Genomic DNA, 16,039 nt, shown 5'->3' with positions numbered 1-16,039 from the left:
CTGCTGATGGCAACTTGATAAGCCACTCTGTGTGCTTGATTATTCCTTGCCTCTTTGGAGACAAAGATATCTTCACACTTCATACCTGCTCCCATAGATCAACCCACAATTTTCTTTCCTAGACTTCCTACTCTGATGTTCCAGACTCTCTTCTTTCATTACCATGGGCAATACAGCCAGTTCAGAAAGTCCAGTTATATTTTACTTTGAGACACTTAGCTTTCCATTCTAGATGGATGACCAGATACATTGCCTGAAGTTTTATCCATCGAGAGGATTTCTGAATTTCTGTTTTTCAAAAGCAACTGAGTGGGATCATGGAGCAGCAGCCACTCAATTTTGATTTGCATCCATATCCAGGACAACATGTTCTATGGAATGAACTCTTACTTTTTCCATTCTTTGAGCTCTCAAGGGACCTTGCATGGATTTGGTTTGCATAAAGTGATTGTGGGTTTTGGCTCAGGTTATACGCAGTTCCAGTTATTTATTTCCGTTTTATAATCATTTACATTGGGCCCACCCAACCCTAAGACCTAGCATGTCACAAAAGAGCCCAGTTCATAAATGTGGCTCTGACTGCATGAGTGTTTGGTGTTCGAAGGTCAGACGTTCTGCTTTTCGTGAAGTCTGATAACAAGTTGGGAGCTATTTAGTTAGTGGCACACAATGTACCCTTGCTCCAGAACCTAGGTATCTACGTATGATTCTCTCCATAAGCGACTCACAATGTCATTCTTCACCATAGATACCTAGAGTACCGTAGGATATACTAGGTTTTATGTTCCAAGTGCATGTCTTCTTGCACCATGGCCTGGAACTGGTGCTACAGAACTCTTTTCTGCTCAGGGGTACAATTTTAGTGGGCAACATTGTGTGCGACTCAGACATTTAGTCACAACGGTATTCCCAGGCATGGCCTATGCTACTTTCAGAACACAAGGATGTCCAGGATACATTGTGCTTTATTCTTAGTGGTAGAGAATACAAGCTACAACTTTTTGTTCTTTACTTGGGAGGGCATTCCTCATGTGTCTCAGATGTCTTGGACTTTTAAAAACATCACTGATGTAACAAATTCCTTAATCTTCCTAAAACTCCTTTACCAATCTCTGTAACACATCTTACCAAGACCTCTGCATTCCTTCCATTTTTAGTGTATCCAATCAATTTCATTTTATATTACTGCTACAGAAAACCAATACTGTCAAGGGGGCCCTTTAAAAAGAAAGTTTATTTATTGTTTATTTATTTGAGAGGAAGAGGGAGATGTGAGAGAGCACTTCCTTCTCCTGGTTCACTCCGTTAATGCCCACAATGACCAGAGCTGGGCCAGGTTAAATCCAGAAGCCCTGAACTCAATCCAGGTTTTCCACATGGATGGCAGGAACCCAACTACTTCAGCCATCACTTACTGCCTCTCAGAGTGTGCATTAGCAGAAATCTGGTATTGGAAAGGCAGACAGGACTCAAACTCTGGTACTCTGATATGGAATGCAAGCATTCCAAGTTGTATCTTTTTTTTAAATTTATTTGACAGATAGAGTTAGACAGTGAGAGAGAGAGACAGAAATGTCTTCCTTTCGTTGGTTCACTCCCCAAATGGCTGCTACGGCTGGAGCTAAGCCGATCCAAAGCTAGGAGCCAGGTGCTTCCTCCTGGTCTCCCAAGCGGGTGCAGGCACCCAAGCACTTGGGCCATCCTCCTCTGCCTTCCCGGGCCACAGCAGAAAGCTGGACCGGAAGAGGAGCAGCTGGGACTAGAACCTGGCGCCCATATGGGATGTGGGCGCTGCAGGCAGAGGATTAACCAAGTGAGCCACGGCGCTGCCCCCTCCCCCAAGTTGTATCTTAACCACTGTTCCACAATACGAACCATTCAAAGAGGCTTTTTCTCAATTAAAAATTTATATGAGGGCAACAAATTTTATATATACAGTTTTAAGAACATAATTGGTGGTCAATTACCCTCAGGTTTTCTTCTTTTTTTTTTTTTTTTCAGTATCAACCAGGAAGAATAGTCATAGGATTCTAGAATCTACTACTTTCCTGAAAATAGTTTTTATAATTACCAGTTTGATCAAACCAGTGCTTACCTTCCACTGGCAATTCAACCCAGTTCACTGCCAATGGAAGTTTAAGAATTGATCCACGGAGCATTCTGTGGGCTTTCAACACTCTACCTTTCCCTCCTGGGATAGGGTCCTTATTGCCAGTCAGATTGGTGGGTGATCCAGCTCCAAAATAATCTCCTTCCTGGGCCTACTCTTGGTTTCACTGTCATAGGTCAGGTTCTCTTGAAATGAATTCTGTGTTTGAAGACTGAGTGAAGGCAGTTGTTTGGGGGATGCCCTCGGCAACAACTCATGTAAAGTGGTGTAGAGAGAAAGCACCATAAAGCTCAATAGGAAGTGAACTCTGATGCAACAGTGAGAAAGGACTCAGCCGATCCTGGGGTGTTTATGGAGCTGAATGATCTCTGAAGTTGTCACAGATTGCGTCCAGAGGCCCGGCCTTTGTGTTCCCATGGTTTGTTTCCCATGACATGAAATAGAGTTTATTCTCACAGCTCTGGCTGGCAGAAGTCAGGAATTAAGGTGCCAGCAGAGAGTCTGTTCTTGGCTCTTTGAGCTTCCAGGGGGCATCTGATGTCCCCTGGCTTCTGACAGCAGAACTCCAATCCCTGCCTCCGTTCCTGCTTTTTCTCTGAGTCTGTGTACCCCTGTCATTTTTTCTGATGGAGACCTCAGTCAAAGGACTTAAAGCAAACCCTAAATACAGAATGATTTGACTAATTATATCTGCAAAGACCCTATTTCCAAATAAGGTTACATTCTGAGGTTCTGGGTACTCATGGATTTTGGGAGGACAGTCTTCAATCTACTACCAGCAAGAATGGCATTTTTTTTTTTCTAAGCCTTGCGATTTGTTGTTCCTTCTGTACTTTTCCATTAGCCTGGATATAAGCGTTGACTCATTTGTAAATGTTTTTTAAAATATTTATTTATTTATTTGAAATGCAGAGGTACAGGGGGTAGGGAGGTAGTGACAGAGATCTTCTATTAGCTGGTTCACCCCACAAATGACCACAACAGCCAGGGCTGGGCCAGGCTGAAGCTGGGTGCCAGGAGCTTCCTTCAGGTCTCCCATGTGGGTGTAGGGGCCCAAGCACTTGGGTCATCCTCAACTGCCCTCTCAAGTACATAAGCCGGGAGCTGAATAGGAAAAGGAACAGCTGGGACAAGAACCAGTGCCCATATGGGATGCCGGCATTACAGGCAGCACCTTACCCCACTGTGCCACAATGCCGGTCCCAAATAACTATCTTGTTATAAAAACATAACTAATGCAATATAATCTTTTAGCTTAAGCAATTCATGAATCTAACATATTATGAAATAGAGGATAAATTTACTATAATAATTTCTGTATTTGGTCACCACATTTTTTTCCAAAAATGCTTGATATTTAGTTTTCTTGATTTTTTTTTCTTTTGCATTTTAGGTTATGAAATTTGAAAGCCAGTACACAGGCAAATATTCCAAATGATTTTTATTGTGTTCCTAAAGGGAAATATCCAGAAAATTATTCCAAATGTTACTGAAGTTTAAAATTATATCTTTATAATTACTTATAAAATTTATTTTATATAAGTATGTAGGCACACGGTGCTCACAAAAGGGATCTTGTTCTCAGAAATGCTTCGTGAGCTGCTTTCTATGGTGTGTGAACATCCTGGAGTGTATGCACACAAGCCTGGATAGTGTAGGTCATTCACTTCATGTACCTTCAAGAGACATATTCAACAGGAAATTCAGGAGGCTGCTCTAGGGTGTAGTGCTTTATAGTAAGCCTGTTTTTGTTTTTTTACTAAGTAGGAAGAGTACAGTCTAAAATAACTAGAGAAAGGAAAGTAAGAGCACAAGCCAATAGCATAGTCATTTATTATTATTATCAAGTAATATGTACTCTACATAATGGTGTAAGTTCCACTTTATATGACTGGCAGTGCAGTAGGGTTGCTTATGTCTGCATTACCACAAATATGTGACTGCTATGTTGTGTTATGACATTGTAACACCTAGCATGTTACCAGGTGATTGGAATTTTCCAGCACCCTTATCATCTCATAGGGCCAACGTTATATATATAGACTGATCCATCGTCGGCCAAAACACGATCATGCGGCATGCATGTCAGCAGATCTAAGAAAAGTAGTTTTGTATGTACATTTGGTGTTGTATTTTCTATCTTAATGACCTTTTTTTCTGAATATAATTTCTAATGGCCTTTGTATCCACAACCTAAGTAAATTTAGAGACTGCTTTTGATCAATTATAGTTATAGTGATGGGGCCAACTCTGAGTGTTAGTTGTTTAATTACTTGTTTATGGACTGTGGAGTTCCTTTCCATCTTATATCTGATAATGTCTTTAATCTATTTTTGCTTGAAAATGCATGATAAAGACTATTTCAGAAATACAACTCTTTGATCTAATCTGTATGTGCTTATTTGTATGGGAAAAGTAATTGAGAATTGACCTTGTGTGGATGCTCCGTTACATGTTTATCTTTTTCCCTGTTGATCTTTTCTTTAAAAAAGAAAATGAATGGATTGATTAACATGGTGACATCGCTCTGTCAGAGTTCCATCTAGTAACATGTGGGCATTGCTGTACTGGAATTCTGTTGGCCAACCCCATGGTTCTGTTTTGGTGTTTTTCATGATAACAATGACAATGTCACCAGCTTAATCTCCACCATTGGTGACAATAACCATACCACCACGCTGCTTTATGAGGCAATAACTTGGTTTCCTCATTTATCCACTCAGGCGCTGGATTATTACCTCATAAAACAGTGTGCTTGTACAATTATCAATTAAATCCTGGCTTGTTGAGACGCTTCAAAAAAATCCTTTTTTCTAATAAAATAATTCCTTCTGTCTGAATTCATGCAACTTTGACTGCCAAAGTTATATTTTTCACAGTGGTTATCTATTGTCTGATTAATATTGTTACTTTTTTTTTTTTTTTTTTTGGCTTCAAAGCTGCTGTACACTGCTAACCCCCAAGAGCAGTCTTATGTGGTACAAGGACTGAAACCTTATAGGATATACAAGTTCACTATTTCTCTCTGCAATTCAGTTGGTTGTGTAACCAGTGCTTCTGGAGCAGGACGGACTTTGGCAGCAGGTAAACAATTTTAATGGACATAAATGAAGATGTTGCATGTTTATAGACATACACAAGTTTCAGGCTTTCTCTACTTTGGACCCAATTTTTGTTTTTCTGTTCTCTGATACTTCCTTACTAATACTTGCTTCTACCCAATTTGACATTAACTGAAAGGTGACCTAGGAGCTGTGAGTTGCAGCTGTGTCATGTCAGAGTTATAATTAGATGCAGAGTGACTTGGGTCTCAACCACCAGCTGAGGTCCTGCCAGTGTCCGGATAATTGTAAGCATTCAACTGGCCTCTTATTAGAGCCTCAGGAAACAGTTCCCTGAGTCTAACTTTGTTGTGATTTGGTCTACCCATTCCTGCCCCATTGAGGATAGCCAAGAATTATGTGGCTTTCCTTGTGTTATTTTTGCCTTTATTAGATAGTTTATAATTAATGAGAAACTCTTCAGTTTATATAATTTAAATAAAAACTTGTTATCAAGTATAATTTTAGTGGAAAATGCCTTGCATCATTTTTGTTTGCTTTACTAAGAACTAATTCACTATATACAAACCTTGTTATGTGGATTAATAATACCTGTATAACCCAATTAACATTTAGTATGTTTTCAAATCAAAGTTTTTCTGTTAAACAATAAAACAAGTCTTAGTTCTCTGGTGCTTATTAAGGAAATGTCAGATACAAATGCATTTCCAAAATTTTTGTGGCGAAATAAACTCATCTTTAAAATATATTTTTCCCGAAACTTTTTGTAGTAGCCTCTTATAAGTAGCAGAAGCAAGTTCTAACATTAAGGAGTGTATGCATGAGTACATGTTTTAATATCAGATAGCTTCATTTGTTATCAAAGAAGTAGCTCATTCATAATTGATAGATATTTGAATATTTTGCTGAAAAACAGAAATTTCAAATTTGTTGTTTGCAATATCAATTTTTTTTTTTTTGGATAGGCAGAGTGGACAGTGAGAGACAGAGAGAAAGGGCTTCCTTTTGCCATTGGTTCACCCTCCAATGGCCGCTGCAGCTGGCACACCATGCTAATCCCAAGACAGGAGCCAGGTGCTTCTCCTGGTCTCCCATGGGGTGCAGGGCCCAAGCACTTGGGCCATCCTCCACTGCACTCCCTGGCCACAGCAGAGAGCTGGCCTGGAAGAGGGGCAACCAGGACAGAATCCGGCGTCCCGATCGGGACTAGAACCCGGTGTGCCAGCGCCGCTAGGCGGAGGATTAGCCTATTGAGCCAAGGCGCCAGCTATTGCAATATCAATTTTTAATAATATGACCCAAACATGTTTTTACTGTATTTTATTGTGAGTGTCCACATCAATAAGTGTCTGTTTAAAACTTACTCTTTAGAGCACTAGGGGCAATTCCAAAGCAGTTCATATGATGTTTGAATGAAGAAGTCAGTATCTAATAGGTAGGATTAACACCATGGCGGTATGTGCAAAACACTGTGGGAAAGCATAAAAGAAAGCTTTGTGGACACCAAGGAAATGGGAGGGAGAGTTTGCTTCATGAGATTGGGAAATTGTCTCATCAGATGGCATCAAAGATGGAACCACAAAGGAATGTTAAAGATTTTTGCAGGTATTCACTGTGCATATACCATGTGCCAGTTATAGTGTTAGAGGCCAATATTGTTCCAGGTATTGCTCTCAGAAAAGCTGGAATTTATGAAGACTCCTCTGGTGGTAGAATGTGTAACAGATTAGAAGAGAGGGTATAAATGGGTACTGAGAGTCTAAGAGTCAATAATGGAATAAATCAGAATAGTAGAAGAGTGCAAGGAATTCCAGTGGTGCCACAGAGGAGAAATCCACAGCTTCAGAAGAATGGAGACTTCAAGATGGTAGTAAATGTTCTAGACAATGGGGTGCCACAAAAATAAAGTGGGAAGAATGAATAAGGACCATATGAGGAAAATAAACAAATGAACTGAAGTTTGATCATTTGGTAGAAAGATATCCCTGGCAGTTATAACCAGCCAGCAGCAGAACATGCGAATCTGGAACTTCACAGTGATGCAGACTTTGTAATCATCTGCACGTACATGGGAGTGGAAGGTATGGGTGATAATAAGTTAATGAGGATGCTTAGGTGAAGCAGTGGTTCTTTGTTTTTGTTTGTTGCTTTGGGTTTGCCAAAATTTTCCTTCCATTAGATTTCCACTTTAAAAAAATGCATTAACTTTTGCCCCCAAATTAAATTCTCTCTTTCCTGAAATGAAAATTATTTTAGTATTTTTCAAGGGGACAAAAAAATTCCTAATCCCTTAATGTATTTTGTCAGAGTCCTCATCTGTCAAGGGGAAAATGAAGACATTTACATGACAAAAGCAGGGCAAATAATTTTTGCTTAGAGCTTGATTTATTATAAAGTGCACCATTTTCAGGTGTATTCAGATAAGTGAGACAGAGCTTATTTGTTTTCATCTGCATACAAGAAAAATCCCACTAATTATTGCTCCAATATCCCTTTGCCTCTTTTTTTTTTTCAGTAGATGAGTAGTATTTTTTCCTAAAATTTTCCCAAGATCAAAGATCTGGGTGGAACTCCTTGTGGTAAAGCCACAGTGGTCAGCAATGTGAAAGGTGATGCTGTGGAGTAGTCAACAGTCTGAAGTGGGAAAGAATCCAAGCCGCCTTGCGGCTTCATGACTCCCCCTGCGCTTTCTTCTCATGGCAACACAGCAGTTTGGAGGGTGTATATTACTGCTACGAATCCCCATGTGTTTGTGGACATTTCACTCTTTCCTAAGTGTAATACAGTATTTGAGCTTATAATCAGAAATCAAAAGAGGCCAATGACTATTCAAGACTTGTCAAGAAGAGTATTGGAAGTGGTAGTGAGTCTTTTAGAAACACTGGTCATGTAAAGACATATTTCTTTAAATCTCTGTTGCAGAAATCGAAAAGATACTTGTAAAGGTTTATCTGTCTGTTTCATTAAGAAACTTGAATGTTGTAATTGACTCTCTTGGCTTAAACATTTTTTTCAAATAGATGTGTGATGTGTGTGGGTGCGTTGCATTTGGAATATTGAGTGCGGTTACCCCTTCAGTTTCGGTTCCCAGGACAGAGTCTGGGAACTCACTGGAGAGACACATGCTCCTAGGGCCAGATCGCAGCTATGTGTTGCAGGGTTTTGAAGCAGTGCCATTGTGACTTTGGTGGGGCTTCTGGATAAATGAGGGTAATGAGCCAATGCACTGGGCCCTCTTAAATCCCTATCATACTTCGCCTTAAGATTACCTCTTAATGTAGGCAATGTGTGCATGTCCAACCTCTGTGAATTGAGTCCAGTTTCAAGCTTTCTTAGGAGGAATTCCTTCTGGAAATCCATACCTGGGTGAGCAGTGTGTTATTTCTTCTGCCTGTCATACATTGACTTCCACACTGGAAGCTGAGAATTGCCCATCTTGCATTCAGCAAGTAATTAGTGGTGCATTAAGTTTTCTTTCTGAATCCCAAGTAAAATGTATAGGCTGCTGGCTGCTAGGTTGAAAACACACACACATTGTTTTGCATGCAGGTACATAAGTCTTTTCATTGTGACTAGGACCCAGAGTGATTAAACAAGCACTCTTAATATGTTAATTTATAATTTTAATTACAACAATCTTGTATATATAGTCATTAGTGAATACTAATATAAATATTTTTCTATCTTTTTATTCATAATGCATAAACCAATCATCCAGTTACTTCTCTGAGGTTGCCTGTTTTCGTTTCATAATACAATCTTTGTTCTTAGTTATGAATGCATTTTGTTCGTTCCTGTCTTGAATAATCCCTCATTAAGCTAGTCACTTTCTGCTCCATGCTAAAAAGGAAAAATTATCATGCAAATGTGGCATGCCATATTAAAAAGCACATTACCAAACACTTTTGTTGCTGTCCTTCAATTAGTTTCCCTTCTTTGAATTTAATTCCATTTGTTGTTAAACTACTGACTTGATGTATGGACTCATGAATCTGAGGCTGCTGCCAAGAAAGTGGGGGAAAAATCAAAGCCTGGGCAAAGAGCTGCAGAAGCAAGCTGAAATGAATTTGCTTCACCTTTGACAAGAACACTTGAACAGCCCTGGAATCCTCTGATGATTCAACTCAGCTAATTATCCAATTATTTATTTCAAGAAGAAAGGCACCGTTTTATAATGAGAGAAGGGTAAAGCAGTCTGAGAAATTTGGTAATGATAGACAACTTGAGGAACTTCAAAGATAAACAGTATCTGTGCAAAAACTTGTCTCACCGAGTGTTTTTCTGCTGCAGTTTTGCGTCCTAGCGTCAGTGAAATTCTGAGTGCACTGAAGATTTTTGTTTGTTTGTTTGTTTGTTTTGCTCTTTCAACAGAAATGATTTTACACTTGGAACCCACATGTCAAATTTCCATGGCTCTTAAGCGATATTTAAGTTATATTTCTCTTGATTAAAAGCTTTTGGTTCAAAGCAATACTTTTTAATTGCCTAATGATATAAGTCAGTTCTTAGGAAAGAACCGCACATTTAGGAGTTCATTTGCAATATAACTGAAAAATTCATTGCATGGCAGTAAAACAATTTACTGTTAATTACAAGGAGAAGAATTTGCTGTAGCATGCTCACAGATTGCCATGAATCATGCAGCACTCCTAGAGATTTATAACAGATGTGTAAGTGGGATGAATTAGCAGGGTTTAATAACAGAGACACAAATCATGCAGACTTCAAGGAGCTTTAATTGATATACTAGAATGTGACGGGCATGAATCACTCAGCCATTCAACAGCACTGTAACATATGGTCAGCTCAATATGCTGCATCTTAAATCGGTTGGTGAGTCGTTGGTTGTCCCATATGGTGGAAGCAATATATTTTTCATGATTAAAAAAATACACCCATTTTTTAAAGAAATATGATTGCAAAGCATGTTTGTTATTGAAGCGTCACCTGAATGCCAAAATGACTTTTATTTTAATGTTTTGTTTTAAACATGGCAACTTCCCAAAATAAATACGGGCTACCACTTGTACCACCAGATCGCTGGAGGCCTTTGGAGAACCAAATCTGTATTTGTTGGCACACTTGATCCACAGCAAGCCCACGGAAAGCACAGCTGATGTTAGAGGTGATTTGCGGGAAATCCTTCAGACTCAGGCAAAACAAATAAGATGAAAGGATGATGTCACTTCCAGAGAAGTTAAGGAATGCCCGGCTTTGCAAGTAGAATCAAAAAGAGTTCAATGGGGGATGTCTCCCAAGCAGGGTAGGAAAGTGGCTAGGATAATACAGTGGCTCTTCATGTAAACATCGGACCTAACGTTTTCTACTCATTTCTTAATTAAATGTTGAGTCCTTTGGGCGCACCGCGGAAGAAACACTGGCACATGATCGCATAGGCAGTAGCAGCAATTCCGTGTCATTCCTGACGAATTGTTTCTGTGTGTGAGAACAGGTATCCTAGTTGAGGACTGATAACTGGTTGTGTGCAAACATGTTTTAATTGGAACTGGAACCTGGCAGCTTGTGGAAAAGCTTTTGCAGCATTAGTAAATCTGACAGACTTGAAAAAGGAATATTGCAGCCTTAGAACTGTGCCTGCCAGAATTTAATGTCAACAATTAAAATTTATTTTGATCCTTACCTAGTGTTTATTACTGTTTGTATACACAACAGACCTTACTAATACAGAGATGCACTATTAGACGGAATTACCATCTGTTCAGAGTGAAATGCTGGCATCTGTCTTAGATGCTAAAACTAAAATGATATTATTTCTAACAAAACAAAATTAACTGCTCTTTACTCACCAACTTTAAATTTGAGTGCATGTGTGCACCCAAGGAAAGGGTGTTTGTGTGTGTGTGTGTGTGTGTGTGAAATGTGCAATGACCCAGTCCACTGGGTTTGTTTTTAGATATGTGACTTTATCATGGGGTCTTTTGGGCTCTTTGGTATGGAGACATCACACTTTTAAAATACTATCTTAGCTTTATAAAGCACTGGTGATATATCCTGTAAATTATAAAACAGTATAATTAAAACATGCAAAAATTACCTATGTCAATAAGGCCCTAGGAAGCAAAATATTTTGGCAGATATACCCTAAAAAACTATAAGGAAATAGGAAAAATTCATCCAAACAAGTTGCTGTAGGTCCCACAGTGACACCTTTAGGAAAATACAAACTGTATCTTCTCTGTAAGACTATTTTAAATTTTCTCCCACACTGACATATATAAAAGATTTATATTCAATGTTCCTTCCTTTTTTTTAAAGCCTGAGTACCCTATTAAAACAGGTCTCTAGCTTTTTGAGTTACAGAATTTGGAGGCTCAAGGACAGTGGTGGTTCCCATTGTGATGTTGGATCAGTGAGGCTACTTTCTGAAAAGGCAGACTTGAATTCTATATATCACAAAATAATAAATTGTGTCACACCAGCATTTAATGCATGTACACAGTGCATTAACTGTAACTGTAGTACATTTATTTGTGCTGGAGGAGACTTGGAAATGATTAAAAAATCAATACCTTGCTGTCAGAGAAGCAAGTGTTACGATGCATTTAAGTAGTTAATTGCATAAGCCCCATAAAAGCTTCAAGTTTGGGTAGCAAGAATGCCATAATTACAGTCCAAGCAACTACCTTTTATTAATGGTGAACTTTATGGAACTGTGGTTGCTGTCATCATGGCTACTATATGTGCAGTTCGAAACTAATGGGTCCTCTTCCCTCTTCACATGTAGAATCCCAGTTATGTGCAAATTATCATTGATCATCAGAGTCCGCCAAGTTCACTTAAGTTCTCTCAGACCAGTGCTGACTAACCTTTATGCCACAGAACATACAGAAAAATCACAACTCAGTGTTTGTATGCCCTGCTTGGGTACAGAAGCAAGGTGCCTAAGAGCTGGAGTGGATAAGCCTGAGGGACTCTTGCTGGCTTCCTTGAAGGCTCAGTGGATCAGTCCATCCAGCGCCCTGTCATGGCTTGCTGATTGAGAAGCACTGCTTTAAAATGCCCAACAAATGGATTTTTGAACATGGAGGAGATCCTAGCCATAACTGGGCCTGTCACTCTCTAACAAAAGCTATGACCAAAGAACAGAGAGACCAAAGAAGGAAGCAGCCAAGATCCCATCAATACAAACTGAGTCAGTATGTAGCCTATGTTTTCTCCTTTCTAGATAAAGTTCTTCTCTGCATATCCTGTCCTGGAAACAGTTAGTAGGAAAAGAAGGAAGTGCTAAAATATATCTTCTCCCTTTCCCCCAGTTCGAGAATTGCCAGCAGGGCAACACTCAGTGCCCCAAGAATTTGTGGAGAGAATTCTTTTCTCTGGTCGCTGGCCAGCAGGTGGTTGCAGCAGGGCAGTTGCCAGCTGGGAAATCACAGCTTCGTGACCTGGACTTCTTGTTTGTGTCTTGGTCCCAGTAACCTTTGGCAGGGTTTTTGTTTTTAGGTCTAGCGCTGCTTGGCAAATTGCATTTCTTGGCATACTTTAGCAACTATGAGAAAAAAGTAAAACTAATTTTCTATTGACAGTTGCCTAAGGATATCTTAGGTTAGTCCAGTCCTCATGCACCCTTGAAATGTGGAAAGGCTGTCCATTCCTGGATTCCTGCCTTTATCCTAGAAAGTAGATGGAGTTTTAACATACTGGGACAGCTGGACAGTTGCAATATGTGATTCCTTGAAAATGAATGAAGTGGCTGGATTTTAAAGACCAGTCCCTCAGTAAGAGTTGCTGTTCAGTCTTCAGTTCTTATCCTCTGATGCTCAGAACATCCAGTGCAAAAATTTTACAGTTGTGAGTTTATTCACAATGACATGCTGCTAATCAGATTATGAACTAATAACAATGCATAAAGAAGACTGTATATTGTCAGAGTGTTTTGTAAAAGAATGATACAAATAGAAGACAGACTGGAACCTGGATTATTGTGCTCTTGGAAAAAAAAGAAAAGACCATTGTAATTTTATCCCAAGTGAAAATAGACATTGTATGTTATTCTTTGAAAGGATGAATATTGAAGATCCATTTTATGCTTTATATTTAAGAGGATTTTCTTAGTAGATACATACAGATATTGAATATAGATGAATTGTATCCATTCGTAATATGTAATTTGAAAGACGTTATTGGTTACTAACAGTAGTGCCTTGTATTTATATAGAACTTTGTAAAAAATATACAGTACTTCTGTACACTTAGCTTTTTTTTTAAAAAATTGTTTTATTTGTTTGAAAGACAGAGTTACATAGAGAGAGGGAGAGACAGAAAGAGAGAAATCTTCCATCTGCTGGTGCACTCCCCAAACTGCTACAATGGATGGGGCTTGGTCAGGCCGAAGCCAGGAGTCAGGAGCATCGTCCAGATTTCCCACAAGGGTACAGGGGGCCGAGGACTTGGGCCATCCTCAGCTGCTTTTCCCAGATCCCTAGCAGAGAGCTGGATCAGAAATGGAGCAGCCAGAACTTGAACCAGGTGGCTGCTAAACCCGCTACACCACAATGCTGGCCCCCTAAAATACAATCTCAAAGCCTTCAGAGTCCTTCTTATTCAGTGCTGTTTCTTATTATACTGTTTTGTAATTACCAAATCTTTAAAGACCATATTTACTCATACCTGTAGCCCCTTTACTTTGATAATTCGGCAAGCAAGTCTTCATCATCCCAATCTTGATTCTCTTGGTCTATGTGTGTGTGTAATAGTTCAGGAGAATCTGGTTTTCTGTTCCTCATTCTACTTGTGTGGGTGACCAGTCTAGTTTAATTGATTGACAACTTCACTTAATTCTGCCTTCTGGTCTTGGAGGATCTCTAAAAGAATGACTCACTGGGGTGCTTACCCTTTCAAAAAGCTCCACTGACTCTCCACAGGAAACTGAACAACACACCAGCAGGAAGTTTTTTTTTTTGTTTTCTTTTTTTTTTTCTTTTTTTTAAAGCAAGAGGATAAAAAATTTGCTCAAGTTCTGTTTTCTATGTTGAATAAGAATGGTGTAATTGCTTGTTGGGATAATTCCCCTGTGAACTCAAAAGATATGCTCACAATGTGTGACAGTTTAAGCAGCATTAATTTCAGTGGGCTCTCTGTGTGAGAATGCCCTTATTGATTGTAACCATTTTGCTAAAATTGAAAAATAAAGTGGGTTCTCAACTTCAGAAGGTGTTTTTTAAACTGTAGACTTACTAGAATTCCTTTTGTTTTGTTTTGCTTTTAACTCTTAATACATGTTTCTGGGCCGGCGCTGCGGCTCACTAGGCTAATCCTCCGCCTAGCGGCGCCGGCACACCAGGTTCTAGTCCCGGTCGGGGCGCCGGATTCTGTCCCGGTTGCCCCTCTTCCAGGCCAGCCCTCTGCTGTGGCCAGGGAGTGCAGTGGAGGATGGCCCAAGTGCTTGGGCCCTGCACCCCATGGGAGACCAGGAAAAGCACCTGGCTCCTGGCTCCTGCCATCGGATCAGCTCGGTGCGCCGGCCGCAGCACGCCGGCCGCGGCGGCCATTGGAGGGTGAACCAACGGCAAAAGGAAGACCTTTCTCTCTGTCTCTCTCTCTCACTGTCCACTCTGCCTGTCAAAAAAAAAAAAAAATACATGTTTCTGTTAAAAAGTGATTTGGGAAAGGCCGACATTGTCCAATAGTGGGTACAACCCTGCATGCAACAGCAGAATCCCACATGGGCACTGGTTTGTGTCCAGCTGTCCCACTTCCCATCCAGCTCCGTGCTAATGGCCTGGGAAAAACAGTAAAGATGGCCTAGTGTGTTCGGGCCCCTGACACCCGTGGCAGGGAGACCTGTTTGAAACTCATGGCTCCTGGCTCCTGGCTTCTGCCTGGCCTAGCCTTGGATGTTGCAGTCATCTGGGGAGGTAACCAGCAGATGGAAAATCTCTCTCTTCCCCCTCTCCCCCTTCCCCTCCCCTGTCTCCCCTCCCCCTCCCTTCTCCCCTCCCCCTCCCTTCTCCTAGCCTCCCCCCACTCCTCCCCTCCTTACCCTGTGTCTGACTCTCTCTCTTCCCCCCTTTCTCTAACTCTTTCAAATAAATAAATAAAATCACTTTAAAAAAGTAATTTTTGGGTTATGCTATCAATGGAGAAAGGGTTCTGAAAACATAGATAAGGCAAAACTTTATGGTTATCCCCATTCAGCTGGGCAGTTGGAGTAAGTGGGGTTATATCAGATATCAAACAATGGGACCTTGAAGAAGAGGCCACTTTTAAACAACAATGGCATTTTGAGTTATTAAGAACTTCAGGAGACTTATCCATTCTTCTTATAACTATTTCCATAACAGAGCAAAGATTCTGAACAGTTTGAAAATGTGCATCATTGGCAAAAGTTCTGGGTTAGATATTTTTCAACTTAGAAAGGTCAGGTCTCTGTGTCCCAATACTATAAAGAATCTTAGAAGGAATACAGAAAGCAGAAGATCTAAAAAGAATTTTTTTTGAGCTTGTAAGCATCAAATTTTATGCCATAAAAAAGCTACATAATTGGTTTTTCATTGCATCCCTGAGCCCAGAACTGAAACATTCTTTGGCAACCTTTCTTCCTCAATGAAGCTCATAGCCAAGAATGGCCTCCTGTAATTTTAATACCAACATAGAACTCTAGACTCTGAAGAGAAGTTTAATGAGAGAGAAGATTTCTAGGTGGCTTAAGCTTTTATTTTGTTTTGGATTATTTTGAAATGAAATCAGAGCTTGTAGAAAGAAATCTTTGGGAACCCACCAATTGGCTGATTTTTGGCAGAGAATGCTAAGAGAAATCATGCATATAATTTACAGATTTATACATATAGAAAAATATCACATGGGTTGCAGTTGCAGAAAATAAACATAATTGTTCATTATCTTTCCA

General features: G+C 39.9%; 1 protein-coding gene across 6 annotated transcripts in view; it reads left to right on the top strand.

Annotated features, from left to right (window-relative positions):
* Nucleotides 1-16,039, top strand: part of USH2A (usherin) — an 848,241-nt gene that overhangs the window by 260,226 nt on the left and 571,976 nt on the right. For all 6 annotated transcript variants that reach the window (XR_011381453.1, XM_070055318.1, XM_008268426.4 and 3 more), the window contains exon 20: nt 5,050-5,194. Coding sequence is in view for 5 of the 6 variants with exons in the window: in XM_070055318.1 (XP_069911419.1) it covers nt 5,050-5,194 (145 nt within the window). In the remaining variant the exon portion in view is untranslated. The remainder of the gene's footprint in view (nt 1-5,049; nt 5,195-16,039) is intronic.

This window comes from Oryctolagus cuniculus, chromosome 13, assembly GCF_964237555.1.
Source record: "Oryctolagus cuniculus chromosome 13, mOryCun1.1, whole genome shotgun sequence".
NCBI classification, from domain to species: domain Eukaryota; kingdom Metazoa; phylum Chordata; class Mammalia; order Lagomorpha; family Leporidae; genus Oryctolagus; species Oryctolagus cuniculus.
The sequence above is the reverse complement of the archived record's forward strand: the minus strand, read 5'-3'. Positions and strand labels throughout refer to the sequence as shown.